The sequence below is a fragment of the Podarcis gaigeae genome (assembly GCF_964106915.1).
Source record: "Podarcis gaigeae genome assembly, chromosome: 3".
In the NCBI taxonomy this organism is placed as follows: Eukaryota; Metazoa; Chordata; class Lepidosauria; order Squamata; family Lacertidae; genus Podarcis; species Podarcis gaigeae.
The window spans coordinates 69,522,338-69,543,655 of NC_139680.1; the positions used below are offsets into that span (position 1 = coordinate 69,522,338).

General features: G+C 40.7%; 2 protein-coding genes across 2 annotated transcripts in view; both read left to right on the plus strand.

Annotated features, from left to right (window-relative positions):
• The window catches only part of ACAT2 (acetyl-CoA acetyltransferase 2), an 833,137-nt gene that overhangs the window by 335,721 nt on the left and 476,098 nt on the right, over positions 1 to 21,318 (plus strand). The window lies entirely within an intron of this gene.
• Positions 305 to 21,247, plus strand: SLC22A3 (solute carrier family 22 member 3). The gene is made up of 11 exons (XM_083732502.1): positions 305 to 988; positions 8,024 to 8,127; positions 9,268 to 9,422; positions 11,376 to 11,544; positions 12,444 to 12,561; positions 16,177 to 16,274; positions 16,380 to 16,594; positions 17,598 to 17,706; positions 18,484 to 18,596; positions 19,316 to 19,436; positions 20,922 to 21,247. Exons 1-11 carry the CDS (start codon positions 575 to 577, stop codon positions 20,974 to 20,976), a joined length of 1,671 nt encoding a protein of 556 aa, XP_083588628.1. The 5' UTR covers positions 305 to 574; the 3' UTR covers positions 20,977 to 21,247.

The following is a 21,318-nucleotide window of genomic DNA, read 5'->3' on the forward strand; positions in this document are numbered from 1 at the left end:
CTGAAATAAGTTAATTGACCACTACAATAGCAAGAACCCAAGTGTTTTGGGGAGGGAGAAGTTTAATGGATTTTAACAAAGTGGATCCTTTCCCATAATTTCTGTTTAATGTGACAAATCTGGATTAATTTTTATGGGAAATGACCACAGTTCTGCTTTATATTCTGCTGTTTGCATGTCCCTAAAGAGTTAACCATTTTGATTACATAATCTCTCCTTTGGGTAGACAGAAAAAATATATACGCCCCCTTCTTTGGGGCAGCATGTGTGCCAAGTGTATAGTGAAATCCTACAGTTCTGTGCGTAAGCATTGTGCCAAACTGACAGTACAACTCGTGTGTGTGTGTGTGTGTGTGTGTGTGTGTAACTTTGCTCTGCCCCGGCATTGCTTTTGCTACTTGATTGCATGTGTGTGTAGCTGAGGGAGACAGAGAGGAAGACAGAGAAAGAAGAGAGAGATTGCGCGTACATGATTTATAGGAAGCACCGGCAACAGCCACAAAGTTTGAGAGCTGTTGACGCTGTGTCACCTCTTGGATTCATCTGACTTGGGGGAGGGGAGGAACTGTCTACAATGCCGTCTTTTGAAGAGTTTCTAAAAGAGGCTGGGGAATTTGGAAGGTTTCAAAAGCGGGTCTTCCTCCTTCTTTGCCAGACTGGTATAACCTTTTCCTTCTTATTTGTTGGTGTTGTGTTCCTTGGCCGCGACCCAGAGCAATATTGGTGCAGGCTTCCTTATGCATCTAAATTAAGGAAGCAATGTGGATGGACATTTGAAGAGGAGTACAACGTTACCATTCGAGCTTCAAGTCTGGTGAATGATTCTTCCCAGTGCAAGAAGTATGACATGGAGTGGCATAACACCTCTTCTAGCTGCACCAACCCACTGTCTCATCTTACCAGCAACAGCTTGAGCAATGTGTCACTTACAACGTGCCGCCGGGATGGCTGGCTCTACAAAGAACCTCATTCAACTATTGCCAGCGAGGTAAGAGAATTCAAAATACATCCTCCAGCCATGTTTTCATTAGCAATACAGGACTATAAAATACATATAAGTAGAAGGCTGGAGTGCAAACTATGGTGGGTTGACACAGATAATTAATCTTCTCCACAACAGCAATTGGAAAGTTTCATAGGTAACCTTAAACAGCAGCGCCAGTGTTTAATGTGCTTAATATGTGAGCAAATTCCAAAACTCAGCCATTTCTACTGACTCTTCGAGATAGAAGAGTATAAGGAGAGCTATGGCATTTCAGATAATGGATGGGCTAATAGAATATATGTAAATGACTCCTCTTGGAAACTGAGGCAATACAGTTGTATAGAAGGGCAGCACCAATTCAGATAGACAGTGTATATCTCTCTGGATGAATTTCTTGTCACTTATCATTCGACAATACATTAGGAAGGGAGTGTGGCTCACTGGTAGTGCACATCCTTTGCGTGCAGAAGGTCTTAGATTTAATCCCTGGCATTGCAAAAAAGGATCAGATAGTCAGTGATGGGAACTAATTCTACCCACTGCTGCCTGTCAGCAAAATTGGGCTAAACAGACAAATAATCTGATCTGGTACAAGGCAGTTTCCTGTGATCTTAAAGTTGGAAATCTAAAATTGAGTTCAGATCAATTTTCAGCCATAAAAAAGAGAGGGGAAAGTAACACTATGCCAGCAAGGACATTTATAAAATGAGAATAACTGAGCAAACGTCATAAAACACCAACAATCAAGTATGAAAAATGCAGCTAGCTGTGTTTGTCCATTAAGAAAAAAATCCAATGCACAAAAACCACTTAATATTTTAGGATGGGCTGAAAGTCATAAACAGCGCAGTAGCTTTTGAGTTTCACAAAACTTTTTTTAGACAGGTTGTAGAACAACAAAAAAGAGGGTGGGGGGAAGTGAGCAAGAAGGTGCTGCTGATACAGGTTACAGTGGATATCCATCTGTGATATGTGAATTTTGGATGTTGAAGGAGGCTGTTTGCAGACTAAGGAAGAGAACCTAAACCAACTTGCCCATTTAGGATTGTAACCTAAGTTAGTTTGCACCAAGGGATCTTAAGTTGCACCAAAGCATAGTGCAATAAAGAAGCAATGTCTGTTGAAAATACAAGATATTATTAAAAGGTGCTCAAATATTCCTCAGCACAGACTGGAACACATGCAAGTCTTGAAATAAAGAAAAGTATTGCATTATTTATCTTTCGTATTCCTAACTCATCTCTTGCCTGAGGTAGTGACCTCATCGCAGTTTGCAAACTACCTAAAACACAGTAAATCAAATAGAACAATAAAAGCAACTGATTAAATTGTTAAACAAACAGTACCAGCGTTAGAACAGCATTTATTTAGGGAGTAGTCTGTAGAAAGCACAGTTACAGGAGGAGCAGATCAGGTATGCAAGTTATGTCACTAACTTTCATGATATTAGTTTGCACCAAAATAGTAAAAGGGAACCCACTTTTAATAGTATCTTATTCACATTACACTTGTGAACTATAACTTTCCAGAACTAGTTTTGTTCTGTTTGAATTAGATCTGGTATACATTTTAAGATAGAAATAGAAATACATTACAGTATTTTAGATATTGTTCATTTTCTTTTCTGGAGCGCATATCAATACATTCTTTAGATAAATACAGTAGAAATTGTTTTGCTGAAATGTTGCTTGTGGAGGCAGGAGGGTGATTAGAGAATGAGGAAAAGGACAGTGATGTTTTTGATGTAATCCTGCTTTGGTTGTCTGTGGTAACATTTTGTTAATCATTAACACTGAAATATGACAGATTTAAGGACAGGCGGATACGGTAGCATTAGTAGCTGCTTTCAGACACTGCAATGAACACAGGAAGCTGTGTTATACTGAGCTGGGCTGTCAGCCTATCAAGCTACTGTATGCCTGAAGTCTTCACACTTACCCAATCTTGGGTCCACCATTAGTCCCAACATGCATTTAGGGACCCATGTCTTCCTTTTGTTATTTGCATGGTGGTAGTGTTGTTGTTGTGATATACTTTACGTTAGTCTGAGGACTGATGTTTGTTCAGATTTCAGCAGTAAACAGTGGGTTTTCCCAGAGAAAGTTGTACGACAAAAGAAACCCTCTTGGACCCTTGACTTGAAATCATGGAACAAATGAAAGTATGGATGGGCCCATAGTTTCTCATTTTTCTTGTCTTCAGATCTCAAAATTTCTGTGAATTCTGAAAAATCCTTGCGAAAGTTCTTCAGCATTTTAGTGCAGATTTATCCCAATGAACACAGCATTGGAAACAGTTTTGACAAATGTGCACATTTTTGCAAACAATTTCTCATAATGTTATGCATTTTGCCTGCTATTTCCACCAATATATTTATTTTAATGCACAATTTCCACTAACATATGCATTGTATTAAGCTTCAATTGGAGAACAGCATTGCAAAATTTGGATAACTGTGCATTTTGAAGGATGGTGCATTTCAGTTCTTACGGTTTTTTGGAAAGGGCAAATTGGATATATTCAGCTTTCAACAAATTGTAGTTCTCTTTCATCCCTAGTCTCAATCCACCAGTTGAAGACAAATGCTCCATGCTGACTGGAAGGAGCTCTCCAGGGTTGCACTTTCCCTGTTCTAACTGGATATTTGTTTATTATACTATACCTAAGAGATATGCCTGTTGTCTTTGTCCATGGAGTTTTCTTGGCAGGGACACTGGAGTGGCTTGCCTGCTTCCTCCTCCAGGTGGATCACGTTTGGTCAAACTCTCCACTATGACCTGTTCATCTTGGGTGCCCTGCTCGGCATAGTTCATAGCTTCTCTGAGTTATTCAAGCCCCTTCGCCACGGCAAGGCAGTGATCCAAGAGGGATTGAGAGTCCCATGGACTGCAAGAAGATCAAACCTCTCCATTCTTAAGGAAATCAGCACTGAGTGCTCACTGGAAGGACAGATCCTGAAGCTGAGGCTCCAGTACTTTGGCCACCTCATGAGAAGAGAAGACTCCCTGGAAAAGACCCTGATGTTGGGAAAGATGGAGGGCACAAGGGGAAGGGGATGACAGAGGACGAGATGGTTGGATAGTGTTCTCAAAGCTACCAGCATGAGTTTGACCAAACTGCGGGAGGCAGTGGAAGACAGGAGTGCCTGGCGTGCTCTAGTCCATGGGGTCACGAAGAGTCGGACACAACTAAACGACTAAACAACCTAAGAGATACCTGAGACTGAGGCCCCATCTGCACTATACATTTAAAGCAGTATCACACCACTTTAAACAGTTATGGCTTCCCCCAGAGAATCCTGGGAACTGTAATTTGTTAAGGGCACAGAGAGTTGTTAGGAGACCCCTTTTCCCCTCACAGAGCTACAATTCCCAGAATGGTTTAACAATCAATCCCTCTTCTCAGGGAACTGTTGCTCTATAGGGGCAACAGGGGTCTTCAAAGTACTCTCAGCAATTTTATCAGACTTCAGTTCTCTGGATTCTTTGGGGAAGCCATGACTGTAGTAGCATGTTCAAATACATAGTGCAGATGGAGCAAGAATCAGGGACTTTTTTGTTTGCAAAGCATGTGAGGGCTGGGCATGTGACAGCAGTTGTACCTGTGGCCAGTGGCCCTCCTACCTTTTGCCAAACCAGAGGCAAATGATGCATGTGGAGGAAACAATTACTGTTGCAGCAAGTATTTCTTACTGCTTACTTTTGGGAGTGGAAAATCCTGCTCCACTACTCTGCACCTCTTCCTTCAAGCAGTCTTCCTATTAATATAGATGGTGACCATTGGGATGCAATCACATTGACTTTTTAGAGAAATGAAAGCTCTATGGCTGTCTGGATATAACTGCCAATCCATACTGTTAACGGTCTTATAACTCTTTAGTCTCTGCATGTGTTTTTCCTTATTGCAATATGTAGCACAATCCCATGCATGTTTACTCGGGTACGTAAGTCTTGCTGTGTCCGATGGGGCTTAGCCCTCAGTAAGCAAGCACAGCCTTAATGACTAGCTTAGGAGTAGGCTTGCCCCAATCTCCCAGCACAAGGAGACAGTTCTTCTACACTTGTAGGTGAGGAATCTCATGCCTGAAGCCTAGCCTTGTCCAAAGCCTAGGCATGAAGTTTTGCCTCCTCCACCCTTGACTAAAAAAAAAATGCATTCAAGAAAATTATAGTGTTGTGGCAGCAAATGATTTCCTGTGTGCATTTTGAGGTAGTACTGTTGGGTTAATGGCTAGCTATCTTGTTATATAAGCCAGCTACCCCACTAGACAGCTGGCTGGCTGGTCAGTAAATGACAGTTCTCTGAGAGCAGTAGCAGGCCTCCAGGAGAGGGCACAGAGAGCTTCTAGAGTGGTGATGGGAACCTGTGGCCCTGCAGATGTTAGACTACAATTTTTCCATCCCTGACCATCGGTCATTCTGGCTAGTGGCTGAAGTATGAAGGGTTCTTCATCCAGGTCCCAGGGTGTTTCTCCCCTAAAGCCAGAGTCAAACTTCTGGAAGTACTTGCGAAGCTCTGAGGTCAAATTACGCCTGGAGTTGCTTTGTTTTTGCTGTAATCTTGACACTTGGTCCTCCATGGAGGATACATTTTGGTCCGCTGCCTGCAAACACTTTCGCTCTGCCAAGTTAACATTTGCCAGATTAACATGCCCTTTGTGGGAAGATAATTGGTTTCCTAGAAGAAGAAATGCAGTTGTTTAGAACATACTGATGTCAGCAACATAATAAAATCCTATATGAAACATTACTGTTGCTGTTGAAGCTATTTTAAGGGCCAAGTACTACATTCCCCATCGATACACAGACCTTACTTAGCTCTAAGGACAGCAGGATTTATTTATCCATTCATGTATATACCACTTTTCATCCCAGAGGTCCTCAAACCGTTTTATTAATACAGAAAAATGACAGCAAAATGACAGCAAAATAAATCAATTGTCAATCAAATACAAGAAAGCAACACCCCCTCTCAAAATATTAATTGTGTCAGTGTTTTAATATAAATAAACAATTGGCAAGGAATCTTGGTATTCCATTTAGATATTTTTATGGTTTCTCACTGGACTAGATAATATTTATTTTGCACATGTTTAGGCTATAAGCATTTAACTTCAGAAATTAAATTAACCCATCATAAACAATCCTAGTTCCATGCTAACTGAAACCCCTTCTATCCATTCTAATGAACATACTGTGAATTAGATTCTCTTCCTGGTACATATATAGGCCCATGTGTGATAAAAGTCTGTTGATTGTAACATCACCTACAATTAACTCTCCTTCATACATGCTATATAACCTAAATACCAAAAATTATGCAAAAAATGTACAATGCACAAAGTTAATGTGCAGATCTTCCCCATGTATGGATCTTATCATGCTAAAATGTAGCATTCAAATATGGCTAATTAAAAGCATTGGTTTCAATGGGTCTACTCTATGTATCAGATACCACCCTTTAGAGAGAAAAAAACACCCTAACATACCAAATAAAAAACTGAGTAATCCAGCATGGGAACTGGCCCTACTAAAAAGATCGGACTGTTTAAATGTGAGACTAAAAATAAATAAATAAAATGCTATGGAGTGCTAAAAAGGAGTTAGTTCTTGCTGGAATTGCTCAGATAATCAGTGTTGGAATTAATTACATTCATTATTTTAATTAGTGATCTCAGTCAAGGATATAACGGAGTGTTGAAGAGTTTAAGCTCTTCTCATGTTGATGAAGCAAAAATCATGCTCCTAAATAATTATGTATTCTCCAAAATCTGTCTATTTATTGCTAATGCTAGTTTTATTGTATTCATGCAAGTTTTCAGAGACTGAGGTCACTAGTTCTCTACGACAACTGGTATTAATCAGGCTATCCCACTGGAATCTTGGAAGTAGATTTGGGTTAAATCCTTCCAAAAAGTTATTTCATGAAATCTTCAGGATTACAAATCAGAGCACTGAGATGGAGATTTGCTTAGCTCTTTTAAACTTTTCTTGTTCTTGGATGTGCTCAGAAAGGCGGAACCATTTCACTCACGGCACTAAGTCAGGAGATAGCTGTTGAGCACTGGAAGAACAAACAGTGTTTATCTGTGATGTCTTAGAAGTAAAACAGAGTTTAAGACATGTTTATCATGTTGATGATACGGTATCAACCAAAGTTAGCTCAAGGACTGACAAAGCCAGATGGTTTCTATTCAAAGTGGCATTTCCTCCCCCGTATCTTGTCCCTGGCAAGAATGTCACAGCAGGCAAGACATGGGTGCTAACAATTTGTTTCTTTAGTTACATTTCGTCACCTTCTGTCTTCACTTTACCTATCACTCCCTTCATTTTACACCCATTTCTTATATTTTCATTGAGGCCTTCCAGGGATGGTCCTCTGAAAAACAATGGCCAACCCTACCATTAGACAGGAAGATGGCAACCTCAGGCAGCAGGTGCTTGAGGTGGGGAGCGGCAGCAAGTTGTTGGAGGGCAGAGCTCTTTGTGCTACTAGGCCTGCCATTCACCTTCTAACCTAGCCTGCTGACCTCAAATATGGTGGAGGATGCTGCCCCATTACCAGTATTGGCTTGTGTACATGAAATGGCGGAGGGGGGGGGAGGCACCATCTTGTCTTTTGCCTCAGGCAGCAAAGATGTTTTGGACCCAGCTTCATATGAGATTCTTTTATGACATCTGTAGAGGGTAGGACTTCACAGGCCCAGCCACCATCAAAATATGATCCCAAATAGTTTTATAAGTTTCTTAAACTGAACATTAGTTCTATATAAACCTGGCATAGTTTACCGTATATAGAGACTGTCAATTCTAATGTTTTAGTTCCCTTTTTAAAAAGACTAGGTGTATCTCTAGTCACAGAAGGCTTTTTGCTCCAGTGAAGGTTTCTATGAAGGGAAAAAGGAGGGAGGCAATTTTTACAGTGATTCCCTTTCTCCTGCAGCCTCCCTCGGATATTGTTTTCAAGACTGGAATCTTTTGTCAAATAAAAACTTTATCTTCTACGGAAACTTATTGTATCTTTTTCTTCTTCCCACAGTACAACCTTGTTTGTGAGGACAGATGGCTAATAGATATGACACAATCTCTCCTCAATCTCGGTTTTTTGGTAGGAGGATTTTACCTAGGCTACGCTTCAGACAGGTAATTTTTTCTTTTTTAACCAAACTACGAACCATGTCATTTTTCCACTGCAGACAGGGCTGCTTCACATGTTATTTTACTTATGTGAGTGAGTGTTTACATTGTATTCGTACTGTACCCAAAACGTCTTCCATGTTTTTTATCCATTCTCCATCAACTCATGTGGGGAGAAAGCATTTGAAAATTGTCAAAGGTGAAAATAATTTCAGTGAAATTTTCATGCATGAAATGTGGAGGGGTTGTTGCAATTATTTTGATGTGGCCAAGAGGTTTTGTGAGTGTCTCTTCTTTACTTCTACATTCTGCAGCCTTCCCAGGTGCTCACATTTCCTGAAAAACATTTGATGTCTTCAGTTGGCCTTTCCTGTTAGCAAGGGAAGCTGGAGAGAGGTTATCTACTATGCCCCTGACAACTGTTCGTTTTATTAGATTGCATATTTATTTTTAAAGACATAACTGGTGTTTTTTAAGCAAAAGGAAGCAGCACATCAGCCTTAGGCACTTGGAAGCAAGTTACCCCAGCCTCCCAAGCTTCAGTTAAAGGCAGAAAGAGACATAATGAGCAGCTTCTTCCCATGGTGATTTTTCAGATGAGGAAATATGAGAGAATGTTTAATGGAAAGAAAAAAACACTCACTGACACAATAAGGTAAACTCAACTCCACACCCAGTGCTATTTTTCCAGAAACAAAGGTGCCAAAACTCACCATGAACACCTTCCTCATTCTCTTAGAATGGCAATGGTGTCCACCTGAGAGGTGCTGGAACTGAGTTCCGGCTGGAAAAAAAGCCCTGTCCACACCCACCAAAATTATAAAGTGTCCCTTGAATGAGGCAGAACAGCAGAAGTCTCTTTCATAGAGGAACGAAATTTTAGAGAAATTGGAAGAGAGTTTTCGGCACAGCACTTTTGTATGCCATTACGTGTGAAGATTAGGAAGTTTAGGAATATGTTCAGTCTGCCTTCATTGAGGTGACTAGTGAGGGGTGGGAGTGGGAGAGAGAGCATCCCTACCATTCCCAGAGCTGGTTTGCCAACCAGGCATTGCCCAGGAAGAAAGGCCGAGACCTTAAAAGCTCTTTTCGTACCAGGTAACCCTATTATTTCTGTTTTACTCTCACACTCTCTGTTCTTGACAGATACGGCAGAATCAACATTTACCTCATTTCTTCCTTTGGGGCAGGACTATGTGGCCTCATAGTGGCTTTTGCACCAAATATTGTAGTATTTTCGATATTTCGCTTTCTACAAGGTGTATTTGGAAAGGGAACCTGGATGACAAGCTTTGTCATAGGTAAGACTTGGCGTGTTTTCCATTCTTCCTCTTCATATATGCATGTAATATGTGGGATACTAGATGAAAAAAGGGGATTTCTTGAATGGGATTATTATACTGTAGGCACATTGCACATAAAATTAATAGATTGCATTGTGAATATTGCTAAATTACTGCATGAAATGGAGGGCTGATTATGCAGGGATTGGTTCATTTGAAGACATTTTATTCTGATAGTGCTGGTGGTGGAGATTTCTTCCTGATGTTGATGAAAGTTCCAAAGGAACCATTTCTGTCAAGAGCACAACAAGGGGAGAAAGGGTTAAACTCTCCCTCTCTGCCACACTGCAGTCCTGATAATAATCAATCCCATCCCCAGCAGCTGCTACCTGAATGTTAACAAACATGCATATGAAATGCAGCAACACATTTAACCAGGTCACATCTGTTGGGTTGAAATAACGACAGACGAGTGGTGAGTGTCATATGGGAGGCATCTCTCGAGCAAGTCTTGAGGAGTCTCTTTTATTGAATATTACAGCATTGCCACCTATGTGCTTATTGCTGATTGGTTAACACAAGTACAAAGCAAAGGTTGCATATAAGCATTAATCACCAATAGATTAAAGGCTGGGAAAGGGAGCACAGAACCAGACAGGCATGAAAACCTCCTAATTAAATTATAACTAGTGATTGATATAGCAAGACTTAAACAATTACGTTCTGATAGACGTGGTCAACTATGCATTAAGAACAGGTCAGAGTACAATGTTTTCCTGAACTCAATGTGAACTGAACATTCTAGGGTGATGAGGGAATGTAGAATGGTTTGACCCCAGTTCATGACCCACCAGGCAAAATTCCACACAAGATCCATGTACAGCAGCTGACCAGAGGCTCAATAGCTCTCCTGTTTTTGTTATCTGCCTCAGGGATGCAAAAACAATAAGTTTATTGAAGACAATAATGGCTTCTGAATTGTGTATAGTTTGGTCACAAGCCGATCTAATATGACCCAGATTTTAAATAAGTCCATGGTTTATAAATTTAAGAATGCATAGAGATGTACCTAATTAGAGTGGTGAGCTGGCTTTAAAAAATGCAGTCACCATTGGTTGGGTTTGGTTTTTTTAGGCATACATTTTTGAGCACAAAGGAAAATAATTCATCACTAATTTACCACCACACTCCATGAGCCGTTTCTGGTTTTCAAGGTGGGGAGGTGACACATAATTATACATTTAATTGGGAGAAGTGTGCATGTGGCATTTTAAAAGTTAAATCCCAAAACTAAAGGGGTGGAGATTATGGAATCATCACTCAGATTGTTGGTAGGTACATCTGTCTGTTTTACAGTGAAGGTAGGCAGAAGTCATCATCACTCAGGAGAAGAAAAATGTGTTCTTTATAGGACATTTTTATACATATGAAGCTACATAGATGCTCATTCAATAGTAATAAGACCAAAGAATACCAACATGCACTATCTCACCAATGAATGAGTTATGGGCTCAATTCAGATACAATTATTTTGGTTTAATAAACAATGACAGGATTTCTGTCAATTGTTGAACAATCTGGTTTGATTTCCTACTTTTGTAGCCAGAGATTAAACCAGTTTCCAAGTCTGGATGTAATGGGAAAGTGTGATTTAAGGCAATACATTGTGCAAAAGAAGGGGCAATGAAAGGGGAGGAGGGAGGGATGAATGTCCAGGCTAACCACTTGTTCTTAGCCTAATAAACAATGGTTTGTTAACTTGAGATAGTTATGTCTGAACCAGGCCATAGATTCATAACATCAGACATCTGTGACATTAATTTTCTTCTGCCAACTAATGTTAATACCAAAGCCAAATATCTCCATGTGTACCACAGAACAGTGACTTGCTATCATCACCTATTAATGGTTTTAATAATGTGCAGGCTGTTTCCTTTCAATGTCTTTTATTTTGTCCATTTCTGTATTCAGTGACAGAGATAGTTGGTTCAGATCAGCGAAGGATTGTTGGAATTGTAATTCAGATCTTTTTCACCCTTGGAGTTGTGATTCTTCCTGGAATTGCTTATCTCATTCCCACATGGCGAGAGATTCAGCTAGCTACCACACTCCCCAACTTCCTCTTCCTGTTGTATTACTGGTAATTTCATGTTATTTTCTTTCTCGTATCTTTAGAATAATTGTATAGTACATTATATAATTAAATAGTAATTATGAGAAGTCTTCTGTCTGCCTCGCAGCTCATTAAATTGCCCACATCTACTGTATGGGAGCCATAATACTGACCTTCATTCAGAATTATAAGGATTGCTGTGATATGCCTTTGAAGAGCTTTGAATACTCTAAAGCACAATGTAAACAAAGTACTTTGTTTAAGAACACAGAAAGTTATCATCAGTAACCTCCTCCCCAAATTGTGCCTTTTTAAATATAAGCCCACGTCTATAAACAGTATACCTATTTGAACATATTTGAAAAGAGTTATGGCTGAATATAGAACCACAAGCCACAGATATAGTTTGTGTAAAATATAGACAAATAGGAGTGCTATTTACAAAGAGTTGGCCTATTTCTTCACAGTAAACTCAAAGTTTTTTCAGTTCAGTTCAGAATTTACAATTGATTCTGAAAGTTTCTGAAATTGACTATGCAACATTCCCTTTAGAATCTAGTTTGCATTTCGTTAGTTTCCAGGGATCATATTACAAGTCATCCACGTAACTTATGTGCTTCTTTGTCCAACTATGTATAAAGAATGGACAGAATGATCAGCATTATGTGGGTCACTTATACTGGGCTTCTACTGTGTGCAGTGTCAAATTGCTTGCTGACTCCATGGGATGCTTGTTTCAGCCTTCACACAAACACACACACATTCACACAGGAGGATTAAAGAGCTTCCAGCTTGCCAGGAAAAAAATGGAAGGCAGGAGAACCGCACAGGGATGTTGATTAGCTTCTTGCCTTCTTACAGGCAATAAATTTATTTGGTTTCTGAACACAGCTTGCAGATCCTCACCAGCGTCTCTACTTTTGCAGGGCAGTACCTGAATCTCCACGGTGGCTACTGACACGTAAAAAAGGAGAAAAAGCCCTAAAGATCATTCAGTCCATTGCCAAAGACAATGGGAAATGTCTTCCACCACATTATACCGAGGTACTCACCATATATGTGCTAAGTATCAAATGCGCCACTTTTAGCATCATCATGGTGCAAGCAAGGCATGTTCAGTTTGTACTGTTGGGTTTTCTGTTTCTCGCCCTGTGGCCATCTAACTGTTAGCTGGAGTGTGGAGGAGATGATTTCCCCCATTTTGTACCTGTTTTTTGGTATTAAGGGCTTGCTCTGGGGTGTGTTTCACTCCTGCCCATCTTTCAGATGTTGTGCTGAACATGTGCACATTGGCAAATTGGGCCATCAGGATATGTCATATTGGAGGCAGGTCGGGTGTCAGATGCCTGGAACACACACACGAATGTTCACACACACCATTTGTACAGCGAATACGCAAAGAAGAAAGTCTACACAGACTCATTCTGTTGCATGCATATAAGATCCTGGCCTCTTGGGAGTGGAAACCTGATGGCAGGGTTTGCATGTTATCTTTCTTTCATTTGTCTTATGTACTGCACTTAGTTGCTGTAGGTGCTTTGAAAACATTGGTGCTGCCCAATTAGTTATTGAGAGAAATACTAACTATGCAAACAGGACAGTGGGCTACCACCACATCCAAACACCTGTTGGTCAGGGTGGTTTTACTACACCAGCTGGTGCAACAGAGATGTCGGAATCAGGCCCCTCATGGGAAGAAGGAGAAGGAGGAGGAGGAGGAGGAGGAGGAGGAGGAGGATTCAAGGGATTTGTAGCTGGCCCAAACCTACACATATCCCCAAACACCCCTTTTGGGAACTCTACACTGGCTACCACCAGTGGGAGGCCTGTCAATAATTGCAGGTCCCTGCCTGCTCAGGCAGACGTCAGGCCTCTTCCAGAGCAGCAGTATTCTTCTCCAGGAGGATTGTTGGAAATCTAGCATTTCCCTCAAAATCTAGCATTACCCTCAAAATATTTAGTAATGTTAAAAGTAGCAGATGCAGAATTCAGTGCTTTCCTTCCAAAAAATCAGAGGATCCTATACTATATCAATGTAAATCAACACAAAGAGGTACTGCAGTTTTTCGTAAATTTCTTTTTTTTAACAGCCATACATGAAAGAGTTGCTTTTGACACACATCTTCCGAATGCGTTGTCTGTCAACCATATTATGAAGATCATATTTTCATGCGATCAGATTACGAGCAAGAGAATGTGCGGACTGCATGATGTCCATCTGTTCAGATTCTTCAGTTTGTTCAACATCTCAGTATTTTTAGAATGGTGACCTTGGTGTCCAGGCTAGTATTACTCTCTCCTCGTCGTTCCCAAACATCCTAGCCTATATTTTTAAATAGTATTCACAGCTGGGTGACCCTAATTTAGTCACAGCTGCAATTGCTTAGCCCTCAGTAATAGTCTAAGGCTTCTAAGCTGCACTTCGGAACCGTTCCAGATCCTTTTGGATACACAAGTTCAGTCATTCTTGATTCTACGCCCAGAAGGAGAGCACGATGCTTCCGGAAGTGTGATAATGGGAGGGTCAAGTGCATTTCACAGGCTGTACTCTCAGTGGAGTTCCTAGTTCCAAGATTACATAGCTCTGCTTTTCAAAGCGAAGCTCTGAGTTTGAGAAAATTTGTTGTATTGTATCTTTTGTAGGCATGCTAATGCCCTGGTGGTGATAAACCTGCTGTAATGATGACGAGCTGTGTGGCATTGAACTGTGTGGTGTTGTAGAGTTGTTTTCATTATAATTTCTTTACTTTGTACAACAGAGCATTCTTCTTTTTCTCCAACAACAACAAAGGTGGGGGGAGAGGTGAGGATTGGTTGAAGCTTTGGAGCTATACTTAGAGAGGGAGAGAAAAACATGGCCTTTTATTGTCTAAAGATGCATCACTCTGCTTAAAGAATCAAAGTTTGAGGTTTATGACAGAAGCACTGAGTCTTTTTTTTATTTAGTCATTTTATTTAATCTTATATGTTCACAACAGCCATGTGAGGTAGGTTAGGCTGAGAGTTGGTGAGGGGCCCAAGGCTAGAAGTGAGCAAAATCAGTGCTGATTTGAGTTTAAAAAGTGAAAATGCACGAGTATTTTCTTTTCGTTTATCAAGGTTGGCAAAATATTTTTGTTTGTGCTTTTCTGAGAGTTGCTGCCTATTCGGAGGGGAAGAGGGAAGTGGCAGGGAGGTCAGAATGGTGCCAGTTCATCAGGGAGCCAATCTGGCACTCTTACCACTGTATTTGAAGCATTCTGATCTCCCTTCTACCTCCATTCCACTGTCTCTCTTCCCAAAAAACAGAACAGCAGCAGCTCAGCTGTCAGGAGGTAGATTGAGTGCCATGACTTCACCTGCTGTGTGTGCATATATGCTGCTGTGCATATTAAGACAGCACCAAACAGTTTGGACAACTGAGTTCTCTAACTCAGTCTAAGGCAGCATCACACATAACTAAATATTGTCTATACTTCTTCCTGTTTATTCTGTTTCTGTTCCACCTTTAAATGACAAAAATTACTAGGCTATTTTACAATAAAAACATGAAATCTTAGAAGTTCAATTAAACACACACATACACGCATCATAAAGCAACAAAGTAAAAACAGAAATAAACTCAAATAGAAGAACTCCCCAAATAGTAAAAGAACTCCCCAAATAGTAAAAGCCTAGCAAAATCAAAAAGTTACAATATTTGCTATCATGTTAACTAGAAAAACCAGAATGTCAACCTTTAAAAATAAATCATTTTTAAAATTTGTGCTAGATTGCTTTTCTGCTTTTGCAGTATTATGCAAATAGTTTCATATTTTCTGTAAAAATATGAAAGACAAAAATAACACTTAATGTTTAATATTAATGCTTTGATGAAAACTCATTTGGTTGTACATTGGATTTTGATCTGAATGCCTAACACCCTTATATTGTGGTTTTTTTTGGGGGGGGTTGCATATTGATGAGCTGTAGCCCCAAGTTACTCACGCCCAAGGTTCCTTGTCTTATTTGACAGCAGTATTTAAACAGGGTAATAAATATTCCTCCCTGAAAGTAAGCAAAATATTTGGTAGATATAGTCCAAGTATCTCCCCTTCTCCCCAAGGTTTTATATGATATTATTTGTTTAAATTATTTTATGAATTGTTCAGAGCATGTGGAACATCAGGCAGCAAATCTTGGCTCTCTCCACTTGCCATCAACCCGTACTTTTCATATTTTTATGTGGATGTTTCATTTCTATACCACTTCTATGTGTACAAACTCCTCTGAAGCCCTAGATGGCCTTGGTCCAGTATATCTGAAGCAGCGTCTCCACCCCCATCATTCTACCCGGACACTGAGGTCCAGTGCCAAGGGCCTTCTGGCAGTTCCCTCACTGCGAGAAGCCAAGTTACAGGGAACCAGGCAGAGGGCCTTCTCGGTAGTGGCACCCACCCTGTGGAACGCCCTCCCACCAGATGTCAAAGAGAACAACAACTACCAGACTTTTAGAAGACATCTGAAGGCAGCCCTGTTTAGGGAAAGTTTTAATGTTTGATGCATTACTGTATTTTAATATTTTGTTGGAAGCCGCCCAGAGTGGCTGGGGAAGCCCAGCCAGATGGGCGGGGTATAAATAATAAATTATTACTATAATATTATTATATTTGGCTTTTGGTTTCTGTTTCTTTTACTTAGATCAGTCTCTCCGACAAGGAGGTTAGCAACCCATCTCTCCTCGAACTGGTTAGAACTCCTCAGATGAGAAAGTTCACTCTAATCCTGATGTATGCCTGGTGAGTCCCAGCTGTGTTGCCTCTGTGGCTTTCCCCTTTGGCCTTTGCCATGCAAGCCGGCCTGCTTTGAACCTTTTGCAGCTGTTTTTTTTCTTCCTTTTTAAGGTTCACAAGTGCAGTGGTTTATCAAGGGCTTGTCTTGCGCCTGGGAATCATAGAAGGAAATCTGTATTTGGAGTTCTTTGTCTCAGCACTGATGGAGTTGCCTTCAGCTTTTCTAATCTTATTGACAATTGACCGCATTGGCAGGCGTCCTCTCTTTGCAACAAGTGCCTTCGTGGCAGGTGCTGCGTGCTTAATGACCGCATTCCTGCCCAAAGGTAACCTTTTCGTTTTTATTTGCTTGTTTTACTTGCTAACTCACCCTTGTCTTTCAAGGCAGACCACAGGTGTGGGCACGCACAGACACATTTTAAAATATGTGAAACACGCCCCCCAACCATATCTTGGAATGGAAGCTTGCTGAAATATGATCTTGCATTTCTTCTTGGGAATAATGGCAGGCTCCAGAAAAGCTTGCACACAGTGCTCTGTGACCTTAGATTGAGTCTTAAGGCATTGTGCTGCTGTTGCTTTTCATTTTCTTTCCTAATGAGCAAAACTAGGGTTGCCATATGCCCAGGATTTCCTGGACATGCATGGAATACAGCAGTTGACAGCAGTGCCCAGACGGAAATTGGATTAAATGTCTGGAAAAATCCAGACATGTGTCAGTCATCTCAACAGTGCCATTTTTGCCGTTTTTAAAAAATAAAAAATAGCTCAAAAACAGCATTTTTTGCAATTTTGCCAACAATTTTGCCCCACTCCCAAAGAAAAGTTCAACAACTTTTCTGTCGAGATTTTCCCTTTTTGAAATATGGCAACCCTAGAAAACTAATGGGGAATCTCTGGCATTGCTTCACATTGCTCTGCTTTAAAGCTAAACTGGCAGCTACATAATGAAAAGTAGTATTTTAGTGCCACCTGCTGGTAAATGTGAAATGTGAGTAACGCTGCTAGCTCATTTATTGTTATTGATTAAAATAAAATACCTTCCCTTAATATTGGGGCAGGTACCAATGGTGAATAAATAATATCTCTTTTAAACTTCCATTTTGTCCATTCATAATCAAATGATTCTCCAGTTCTGACCTCATTTGAGTAGAATATAGCATCACTTCTTTTGCTTATTTATCCATGAAGAAGCTTTGCTGAAGCAACAGGGGTTAGATGAGAAGGATGCAAATTCATTGTGAAATGGATCGGGAATAGGATCTTGATTTTTGGTTTCCATGGTTAAATAAATCCTTTTCGTGTTTCATCTGCATGTATCCTCCACAGATATACCATGGCTAAGTACATCATGCGCCATCTTGGCAAGACTGGGGATCACCATAACTTTTGAACTTGTCTATCTTGTAAATTCTGAATTGTATCCTACAATATTCAGGTAAATGGAATAAGCACTTTGGGGGAAAAATCCACATAGTTGTGGGCTTGGGTTGGGGGAGGAAGTAGCAGTGGAGCAGAAATTATGGTTAACCTGACAGATTAAATCAAGCAGTGAAGTGGCTCGTACATGTGCATTGCTAACCTATGCATGCCTACTCAGAAGTAAGTCCCACTGAGGTCATTGGGACTTAGAGTTGTCCGTCAAAAAAAAAGTGGGCGTTCTATTAAAAAAAAAAAAGCACTGGTGAAATGATAGAGAAAATCATTTACAAGGCAGTCGCATGCCACAGTTTGCTCAGAGTCTAAAATTTAAAAATCCTCAGTTCACAGCCCTTCTCTCCAGTGGGTTCAATGAGGTCTCCTTAGCATTCCTATATAAAAAGAGCCAAAGGAACCCCAATATTTCTAGGTCTAGGACATTCTTAAAGAAATATTTCCAAAAGCAGTATATGAATGTAGTTTAACCACAACTCTCAACAGCCTTGGCTGTTGGCCATGCTGGCTAGGGGTGAAGGAAGTTGGGATCCAAAATATCTGGAGTGCGGCAGGTTGGGGAAGTGTGGTCTAGAACAAAGTGCATTCTTGCTATCATCACCTTTGCAAGTGCCTGTTGACAGGCTCTTATACCCTGACTTAAAGGCCAAATCTGGAGTTCAGTTAAAGAAAGCAAACCAGAGTGGAATGGAGGTATCATGTGAAAAGTAGGTACAGTATAGCATCTTGGAAGCTAGTGCATAAATCCTGAGTAATATATTCTCTTTTCTTTCCCCTATAGAAACTTTGGTGTTTCGTTGTGCTCAGGACTGTGTGACATAGGGGGCATTTTAGCCCCATTTCTTCTCTACCGGCTAGCAGCCTACTGGTCAGAGCTGCCTCTGATTGTTTATTGTAAGATATTGTTTTAAAAGTGACCTCTTTTCAAAGATGGCTCTTCTTCTTTTTCTGATTCTTTCAGGAAGTAATATTGAGATTGGGATTCCACACTCACTACTGTTTTGTAGCTCCATTTTGCCATACAATTATCCCCCTGTCCCGAAGCAAAGTGTGATGCTGAGAGCCACTTCCCACGACCACTTTCTCCCAGTGAATTTTCAGATCACCCTTCTGATACCATCCACACTGACCCTACACTTCTGAAAGCATCAAACAGGAGAGTTGCAAGGGGGACAAGTACAGCAGTGTAATTGTGCTGGATAGGTACCAACACTGAAATGTGGGTAATAGAAATCCTTAACAATATCATCATTAAGTTTGTTTACATACTACTTTTATTTACTGTATTTAGAGAACTTGTGCTCTACTCTTTAGCCAAAAAGTCTCCCACACAATCAATTAAAACCGCTTACATAACAATAAAAACAAGATAGTCCCTGCTTGCAGGCTTTCAGTCTAAAAGAGCTGGTGCCCCTGCATCCATTCATAAACATCCACCCATAAACATGCATATATACACATAAACCACTCACTCCCCCCTGCCAACAATTAGTTAGGGCTTCCCCCACATTTTTTTTTGTTCCCTGCCTCGGAACTATCTTAAACTGTAGTGTTAAATATTATTTCTCACTCCATGTGACATACTGTATGTTTCCTGCTTCACATTTTGACAGGTATACTTTCCATTCTATGTGGGCTTCTGGTCACGTTTTTACCGGAGACAAAGGGCCTTCCCTTACCAGAGACAGTCGAGGATGTGGAACAACTGCCAAATGCCTGCACTGCTATCTACCCGTAAATAATCTCATATGCTTTCTTGGGATTTCAAATGGTTCCTTCTCCAGACCTTTCATTAGCCTCAAGCACCAAACTGTTCATTAAATGTGTCCTTGCACTTGCATATGTGTGCTTTAAAAAAACAAATATAAAGCATTGAGGGGAGCTAGTCGGATTGAGATTACTGGGTGGATGGAAGCAGTTAACCTCACCCCTGCACCTCATGCTGCAGTCCTAATGAATATCCCTATTCCTAGCTGCTGTTTCACGCCAGCAGGGAAGCTGCTACTGGTGCTAATTTATTTGTTGTGTTTATATCCAACCTTCCCACCAGGCATAGTAGTGTGAGTTTGAGGATTCCATTGTTAAAGGAGACAGGCAGGTTTCTTGGCAAGTTACCTGGTACTAAGCAGTGCTTTTTTCTGAGGGGACACATACCCCTACACATTTTGTGAATCTAAGCTTGGCCTCATTGAGGGGCAGTATTTCAATATAAGTAGGGAAATGAGAGTACAGTGGTACCTCGGGTTACATACGCTTCAGGTTACAGATGCTTCAGGTTACAGACTCCGCTAACTCAGAAATAGTACCTTGTGTTAAAAACTTTGCTTCAGGATGAGAACAGAAATTGCGCGGTGGCGGCACAGCAGCAGCGGCGGGAGACCCCATTAGCTAAGTGGTACCTCAAGTTAAGAACAGTTTCGGGTTAAAAATGGACTTCCAGAACGAATTAAGTTCTTAACCCGAGGTACCACTGTATCCCTAAACGTCTTTTTTTAGGGGGAAAAAAAAACTGGTCCTAAGTATGGGTCGTTAGTATAAGAAAGGATGTTGCTTTGTGCCGGAGGGCAATATGGGTAGGCCCCCTCCCTCACGTGGCTGGTAGTGAGAAGGACAATAGCCAGAGTGATGTGAGAGAGGGAGGGAAGCTAGAAGCAGGCAGAAACAGAGAGTGAGAGCCATGCTGTATTTTTACTGGAATCCAAGGCTGTAACAATGGGAGAAGCGAGACCTTCTGGGGTGTTGATGCCATGAGCCCCTACATTGTGGGCTCAGGTTGTATATATGTGTAAATAAACCACAGTATCCACTGTCCCTCATTTCAAGGAAACCGAGCCCTGGAACCCCCTGGAATATTGCACCACTCAGAGATTGGTGTGCAATATGCAATGATCTGTTATTCTGTCCCCATCCTCCCCACCACATTTTATCCTTACAAGAACGCTGACAGAGAAGTGATGCTTAGAAACAGTAACTGCCCCAGTAAGCCTCAAGTCTGAGTATGGATTTGAATCTGGGTCTTCCTAGTCTGATACTATAACCTCTACAGTATACCACTCAGCTCCCATAGCCGCTTCCCTTGTAGTGCTATCTTCAGCAACAGCGGTTTTCATGAAAGATTAGCGTGCTTTTTAAAAGCATACATTCCTGCTTAAATCAAACATTGTCCCACCATTAAAGCATGACTTTTCTTATTTTTTCTCTTTCCTTTTATCACCACAGTTTCAGCAGGAGGTGTGGGAAACAGAAACATCAGATTTCCAGCACATATGTTTGATCATTTGCCAAATGTTCTGAGGGCACCGCCAATCACCTGGCTTTCAGTCTGATGTCCAGTGGATGCCATTATCATGCCAGATGGAGAAAATGGATCCTGTTTTTCCATAATAAAAATCTCTAAAAGACACTTAAAGTAAATATAATATTTTTCTATGACTTTGGGAGTATGAATGTGTTTTCTGAGCCTATTGTTTCCAGGTGGGAAACTGTTATATGTGGATTTTGTAGAAGAGAAATAATTTCCATTAAATAAGTTGTTTTATTTGAAACTTGACTCTTTGCTTATGTCTGGGCCATCTGGCCATCCTTTATCTTCCCTAACTCGTAAGAGTAATTGTTT

Bases quoted from the DNA above. Each gene is read 5' to 3' on its own strand.
- SLC22A3 (XM_083732502.1), top strand. From the start codon at position 575: ATGCCGTCTTTTGAAGAGTTTCTAAAAGAGGCTGGGGAATTTGGAAGG. The intron at 989-8,023 runs GTAAGAGAATTC...TTCTTCCCACAG, and splicing joins ATTCAACTATTGCCAGCGAG to TACAACCTTGTTTGTGAGGA. The intron at 16,275-16,379 runs GTGAGTCCCAGC...TTCCTTTTTAAG, and splicing joins CTAATCCTGATGTATGCCTG to GTTCACAAGTGCAGTGGTTT.